This window comes from Microtus ochrogaster, unplaced genomic scaffold, assembly GCF_000317375.1.
Source record: "Microtus ochrogaster isolate Prairie Vole_2 unplaced genomic scaffold, MicOch1.0 UNK112, whole genome shotgun sequence".
NCBI classification, from domain to species: domain Eukaryota; kingdom Metazoa; phylum Chordata; class Mammalia; order Rodentia; family Cricetidae; genus Microtus; species Microtus ochrogaster.
In genome coordinates this window covers 279,548-287,334 of record NW_004949210.1, presented here as the reverse complement: position 1 = coordinate 287,334, position 7,787 = coordinate 279,548, and the positions used below count along the sequence as shown (strand labels likewise).

The 7,787-nt window shown below is 41.9% G+C and overlaps 1 protein-coding gene across 1 annotated transcript in view; it reads right to left on the bottom strand.

The window, feature by feature from the left end:
• Zc4h2 (zinc finger C4H2-type containing) overlaps positions 1 to 5,337 on the bottom strand; it is a 20,574-nt gene extending 15,237 nt beyond the window's left edge. The window contains exon 1 of the mRNA XM_005371525.2: positions 5,161 to 5,337. Within this exon, the coding sequence (XP_005371582.1) occupies positions 5,161 to 5,213 (53 nt within the window). The 5' untranslated portion in view covers positions 5,214 to 5,337. The remainder of the gene's footprint in view (positions 1 to 5,160) is intronic.
• Between the last annotated feature and the right edge of the window lie 2,450 nt (positions 5,338 to 7,787).

Sequence of the window (7,787 nt, the reverse complement as noted above, 5' to 3'; positions counted from 1 at the left end):
AAAAAGCAAGCAAGCAGAGAGAGAACACATGTGTTGGCTACTTTTTATGTCAACTTAAAACAAGTTAGGATCATCTGTGAAGAAGGAATCTTAATTGAGAAAATGTCCCCAAAAGATTGGCCTGTAGGCAAGTCTGTAGGGAATGTTCTTGATTGATGATTGATGTGGGAGGTCCAGCTCACTGTGCACATGGGCACCTCTGGGCTGGTAGTCTCGGGTGCTATAAGAAAGCAAGCTGAGCAAGCTGAGCAAGCCGTGGGAAGCAAGGCAGTAAGCAACATTTCTCCAAGGCCACTGCATCAGTCCTTGCCTCCAAGCTCTTTCCTTGAGCTCTGCCTCATATGAGTGTGAGCAAAATCAACCCTTTCTTTCCCAAGTTGCGTTTGGTCCTGGTGTTTCATCACAGTAATAGAAGCCCCAACTAAGATAGAGCACATATCAATTAAAAGCTGCACAGTTCTCTTTGTACAGCTCAGGCAGACTACTGATTCCTTTGATCTGGAGCATTAGAGAAAGTTTGGGATAAAAGGTGGCATTCCATTTGGGCCTTCCTTGAAAGAACAAATAGAATTCACAGGCACAGGATGAGAAAAGAACAATCTAGCATGAAGGATCTTTGTTACAGACAGTATATAACTGAATTGCTTTTTCAGAAATCCATTGTACAAATCTCTTTACTTGTCTTTGAATTATTGATCTTCTTTTTTTATAAATGTGAGGGCTGAAACAATGGTTCAACAGTTAAAACGCTGGATGCTCTTCCAAAAGACTAGGGTTCCATCCTCAGCACCCACACTGCAACTACTACTCATCTTTAACTCCAGTCCCAGGGGATCCGAGACTCGCTCCTATAAATCTATAAATCCTATAAATCGATCCAAGTGTACTCCAGGGACACTGCATGTGGTGCACAGACACAGATGTAGGCAAAACAGCCATATACACAAAATGATAAAATATTTTTAATTATGTGTATGTGTGTCTTCTGTGGATTTAGCATGCTACATGCATGCATATGACCTTGGAGGCCAGAAGAAAGCCCTGGAACTGTAGTTAAAGACAGTTGTGAGTCCCAAAGTCACCCAGGTTCTCTGCAGGAGTAGTGAGCACTCTTAACCACTAAAACATGTCTTCAGCCACACGTTATCTAAAACAAAATCATTTATATATACATATATAAACGTATCTGCCTTTTAAACTTTATATATCATGTCTATTTTCTGTTTGGGAGTTTGTTTGCTTGCCTCTCTTGGATGAACTACACGTTTTAAAATTTCAGTTTTGCTTACTTTTAATACTTTTAAGCCATCTCAGCATAAAAATTTTAGTGTTTGCTTTCAGAAACACATGAGATGTAAAGAATTTAGCGGTATCTTCTAACATCACACTACCAGCTTTAGTGAAATATATTATCTATTTTCTCTGTAAATTAACCTATTCACAAAATATCATAAATATTCCTGTACATACACTGAGATCATAATTATGTTAGAAAATTTCCTTCAAGAGGTCTTATAGGGAAGAAGAAAAGAACCAGGGAATAGGGGACAAGAGAGTGCAATAGGGCTCAATATCATCAAAGTACACTTCATACATATGTGAAATGTCATTGTAAATTTTTAGACATTAATATATAAAATAAAATAAATTTCCTTCAATCACCAAACATAATTAAGAAAACTGAAAATAAAAAGTAAAGTCAAGCCGAGTGGTGGTGGCGCACGCCTTTAATCCCAGCACTCGGGAGGCAGATGCAGGTGGATCTCTGTGAGTTCGAGGCCAGCCTGGTCTTCAAGAGCTAGTTCCAGGACAGGAACCAAAAGCTACGTAGAAACCCTGTCTCGAAAATCAAAAAAAAAAAAAAAGTAAAGTCAACTCTATCATGTTTTTGCTTACTAAGTTTGTGTGTTTTGTCCACTATGTTAAGTATTCTCATCCTCTTTCACAGCCCACCTGAGGACAGCTCCCGCAGTCGAGAGCGTCAAGTTATCAAGCATAAAATCACCCGCGCACACAGCATTCTACACTAGCAGGTCTTTGCCGTCATCACTTGAAAATGTTGTACCTCTTTCTACTAGGACCTTGATTTTTCTGTTGAGGAATTTGTCATTCTAATTTCCCCCCTCAGAGGGATAATTAGGGGGTGAGTTCTTATCACCTGCCTTGCTTTCAAGATTCTCTTTTCTTTTCCTTCTTTTTCTGAAGGCTGATTGTAATATGCCTTGGAGTAGATTTCTTTTTGTTGAATCTATTAGTATTTGATTCGTTTTTTTTTTTTTTTAACCTGGAGGTGGTTTGACACTATTAGGCCTTATTTCTCAAACTATTTCTTCATTCTGTCTTGTGTCTCTACTGGAGGAATTTTTTTTTTTTTCGAGACAGGGTTTCTCTGTGGCTTTGGAGCCTGTACTGGAACTAGCTCTGTAGACCAGGCTGGTCTCGGACTCACAGAGATCCGCCTACCTCTGCCTCCCAAGTGCTGGGATTAAAGGCGTGCGCCACCATCGCCCGGCTTACTGGAGGAATTTTTGAAGTTCAGTAATTATCTCATTGTGGTTTCTCTTGCTTTAGGTTTAAGCTGACTCTTTTTGTTCTGCCTGCCCCTTCTTACCGTTGAACCTATCTGTTGAATTTGTAGCTTGTTTGAACGGTCCCCCTGAGCATCTTCTTCATGGCTTTGGTTGTTCTTGCTGTCGGACATTGTCTCTTTGCTTTGCTTTTGTATTTTCTTTTAACTTACGGGAGCGTTTATTTGGGCTCACGGTTTCAGAAGCTAAGTCCATCATGGCAGGAGAGAGATGGCAGCAGGTGGCAAGAGCAGCACCACGAACTGGAAACCAGCTGTTCAAATACTTAGGCCTGCTGCTGACATTCTCATTCAAACCAACGCTTTGTACTTCCTGGCTCTTAGAGATTCACGACAATAACATAATGCGGACTGCTATGTACTCCAACTCCAAAAGTCTTTGGAGTCTTTAACATTTTCAACACTTTAAAAGTCTGGAGTTTCTCTGCATTGCGATTGTTGTAGGTTTAAAGGCTCTCAGTGTGCTGTATTGCTTAATGACGCATTTTCTTTTTTTTTTTTTATGACGCATTTTCATGATGGACATTTGAAAACTATTGTTAGATAATTCTAAATCTGTGGTTTATCAATATTGGCATCTGTGTATTTTCTCATTCAAGTAGATTGATTGGTGTGGTGAGAATTTTTTCAACAAAAGTTGAATACTCTGGATCTGACTTTAATCTTTTGTCTTAGTAAGCCTCCTGATACTCTCAACAGAAATCCAGTTTTTACACTGGATCTTTCTTGACAACCAAGAGGTATGCCCATGTTACTAGAGGGGAACTTCAGCCTCTCTCTACATCTCTCCTGCTACTCTCTAACGTGGTTAGGGAATAGAAGTCGTGGCTCCTGACTTGGAGTCCACAGAAAGGGATCTGTTTTCACTAGGGATTAATTACCTTGATCCCAAATAGTCCATTTCTGCAGATAAGATAAGCTCATTTTTACATATGTCTGTATGTATGTATATGTATCTATGTACACACAATAATAAGTATGTACACACATACAAATATTGGGTTTTTTTCGAGACAGGTTTTCTCTGTGTAGCTCTGGCTATCCTGGAACTCACTCTGTACACCAAGTTAACCTCAAACTCAGAAATCCACTTTCCCCTCTGCCTCCCAAGTACTGGGATTAAAGGTGTGCACCCCCACTGCGCAGCTAAGACAAATGTATTTTAAAGTCCACAAAGAGATTAAGACTGAAGTTAGAGGCTTCCTACTCAAAGGCCTAAGCTTTTCACTAGCTTCACCCTTAGCACCCTCCTACACCTAGGAGTCTCATTTCCTACCTCCGGCCGCTTTTGTAGGAAAAGACGGAAGCAACCCGTCAGTGGGAAACAGTCAGAAGAACAGAGCCTTTGTAGGCAGCCTCCACTCCTGTCCAACTGTGGCATTGTTAAGCTTCGTGACTATGAGAACTCACTCAGATTCTCCAAGCCTTTATTTTTCCACTTATGACAAAGGTCACAGCGAAGGCACTTGCAGAAATGTTGGGGGGGGGGCACTGGCATAGCAGGGGCTCAATAAATGATAGTTTTCCTTGCTTTGCAAAAGGAAAGATATAATCCCTCCAATAGGAAGATGAAACCAAGGTTCTTCACTCCCATTACTATGTGGAGATCCCACACACAAAGCACAGAGGTGAAATCTCTTCTCAAATTTGTCAAGGTTAAATCTCATAACCCAATTTCTTATAAAGATATCCTCTGTGTGTCTTTTTCTTTTTCCGTTCTTCATATATCTGAAAAACTCTCCACATGCAGGGACTTAGGCAGCGCAGGGGTGGCCCACACTGTCAGCCCTTCAGGTACTACCGTTTGGGGGGCAGGAATCTCACTGAAATATCGAAACTTGCTTGCAGAGTAGCCCGCTGGAGGTGTGACAGTTCCTAGTTTGGCAGACCTCCCGCTCTTATTCAAACACCCATACTTTGCAACCTCCTTCCAACGTCAGGATAGGAAAAAAGTGATGAAAGAGTTCCAGGAAAACAAGAGCAGCGCTCCCCCACCCCCAGGCTCATCTACATCCCCAGCTACAGCCACAGCAAAGTTGCAAACGGAATGGCCAGGCCAGCTAAACTTGGCTCTCGAAAGGCTTTTCCCAAGCTCTGGATCATAAAGCTGAACGGAAAATAAAACTTTTATAAAACAAGAAGCGAAAAGCGACTTGTACTAAACAAGTATTTTTTTTTTTTAATGTGTCTGTGAATGCTAGCTCTCGTCTCCATGCCAAAAAGAATACAGCTGTCTGGTGACAAGCTCCTGGTGTCCCTCTATTCTAGCTCAGCCACATCTGGAAAAGCATCACCATCTCCCCTCCTTCTCTACACACACACACACACACACACACACACACTCCTCCACCAACTACCTCCTCTAGGCTCGACTTCAAATTACCCTTTCCCCCTCATTCTTCACCTCATCTGTAAGTCTGTGATGAATGGGCCTCTTTCCCGCCCCTCTTTGCAAGTAGACCAACAATAGATAGTTTCCACAGAAAAACAGTTCTCTTTGCTCCCAAGGATGCCCGGGAAGGGAGGCGGGATCGAGGAGGGTGGATGCTGCATTAAGCAGAGAAAGGGCTTACCTGATCTCTTTAATGCTTTCCAATTTGCACATGATTTCTTGTTCATCTGCCATGCTTTTCACTCTCAATTTCACGTCCAGAGAACTGTAAAAATGCACCAGCCAAGGGATACAATAGATACAATACAGCCACCTCCTACTGGTTTGTGGCTTTGAGCCTGTGTGGTAGGGGCTTAGGAAGGCCTGGGAGCTGTAGTCCGCAGTTCCAGGGCTGACTAGGCAGCCCGGGTGCGATTAGAACTACAACTCCCAGAAGGCCAAGCGAAGCATTCCTGTTCCCTTTCCTGTAGCGGCACTTTAAATCAATATGTCACAGATAATTATGTCAAGATTATGAGGCGTGCAAGGGAATGAAGATGTTTGTCCTGCCAGTATGCGGCAAAATAGGGGAAATCTCGAAAGCAACTGGGAAGATGAGAAAACATACCTTTTATCACGGGCCTCGGGCCTCATGCCTACACACCCCAATAGGTTAAGGAATCTTTTATTACGAAATACCTTGGACTGGAGAGAAACTGTGAGTGATTTAGATTTCAAAATGCCAAGTGTTCTAGCTGCTTAGGTATTGACATTGAGATGTAAATAGAGTGGTGCTCAAAATAGGGGGGGGCGGGGGGAAGGAGAATAAAAGAAAGGGGACTCTTCAAAAAACAGGAAACTGGGCTTGTGGGGAGGACGCCTTTCCTTCTGGTTCCACATCCACTGAACTGCTACTGTTTACCAGTCAATGAAAGGTGTGCTGAGGGGGGCACTAAAGCATCGAAAATCAAGCTCTTGCCTTTGAGAAAAAGAGATCGAAACAGAATGTATTAAGCAGTGTACAATGAGATGTCACAATGCAGAGATGCATAGGTGAAACCTGAACAGATAAGGTGGAAATATGTTTTTAAAAAGAAGTGTGTTCTAGAGAAGAGTGAGATTTTCAGGAAGCAATAGCCTACATAGAAAATGCAAAGGGCAAGTGGTCCCGGGAGCCTTGAGTATAGCGGTCTTGGAGAAATCCAGTAGAAAGAGAGGTGGAAGACATGCCTAGAAAAGGTAGGTAGAAAAATTGTAGACACCTTTTTTTTTAAATATATATATTTTAATTTTTTTCTTTGGCTATTTTATATCTGTTATACAATGTATTTGGGTAAATCCACTTCCCCAGTTGCTGACCTCACACCCATCCTGGAACCATCTCCCTCCTAAATTCATGTATTCTTTTTAAAACCATCATTTCGTGCTGGCAGCATGTGCATGGGTAAAGGGCCATCCGCGGAGAATGGGCAATCAGCTGGGGCAGCATCTCTGAAGAAAACTGGAGCTACTTCTCCAGCAAGTAGACTTTGAAATACTTTGGAGTGTCAGACCAGAGTATGGAATTAATCCTATAGGAAAACATTTATTCAGTATCCATTTATTATGTGCTTACTGTATGCCAAACAGTGTAGAATTATATTTAGAATCTATATCTCCTTTTGGTGCTGGAAATTTAACCCAAAGCCTATGCATTCTTAGTATGCAGTCCACGACTGAGCCACACCCATAACTCCAAAATAGAATAATTTAAAAGCACTGGAGTGATTAAACTGGAGGTAGCAGTGAAAGTAAAGTGTAGAACTAAGGAAATGAGAGCTGGCAAGAAGGTGTTAGTTATCCGAAGAAGATGAATAGGCATGGAAACGAGGAGAAAGGAGTGTCACAGATGAGCTAACAGACTCACCCACACACTGTCACTCTTAGCTGCCTGTTGAGGTACCCTAATCTTTGAGGAGCCCAGACCCATATCAAACTGGTAGTCATGGCTTCGACAGAGAGCAGAATTTCAGGGAGCAGAATTGGAGATTTAATTAAAGATATTGTGGTGATTTGAATAGGAATGACCTCCACAGGCACAAGGTTTGAACGTTTGGTCATTAGAGAATGACCAAAGAGGTGTGGACTTGTGGGAGGAAGTGTGACATTGGGGTTAGGTTTGGGGGCTTTAAATGCTTAAGCCCTCCCTCCCCCCCTCTCGCCTGCCTGCACATCAAGACGTAGAACTCTCAACTCCAGCACTATGTCTGCCTGTGTACTACCATGCTTCCCATGTTGTCATAATGTCTCTTATAAGAGTTGTTGTGGTTATGGTGTCTCTTCACAGCAATAGAACATTGTCTAAAGCAGATATTAAGGAAAGAAAAGACCCAGAGTACACTGAGACCATGACATGGGATTCTCTAAAGGAAAGTCCCAGAAAGTGAGATATCCTCTAGTATACATATGAACTCCTTAAAAGAGTCACAATTATTTGTTTTAGTATTAGCCATAAATATAATTTTGGTGGCTCTCAGATAACATCACAAAAGCTTGCTGAGAAATCTCTTTTTTTCCCTCAGTTTTCCTTAAGTGAGATAAGTGAAGTGACTTCTCAGATGCCGTGGATGGATCTCTAATCTGATAAAGTACTAAGAATCATTGTGCTTTGCACAAGAGTTCAGTATGTGTTCTTTGCCTGTAAATGGAATTCCTGATGAGATTCCTGGGGAAACTGCAAGTTTATAGCTGTCGAGTGAGAAGATCCTTGAGCAGGTCTCAACTGTGCTGGGATTCTAGGTTTTGTGTTGGTGATGGAATTCAAGTAGACTCCAGGGTGACTCTTCTGGT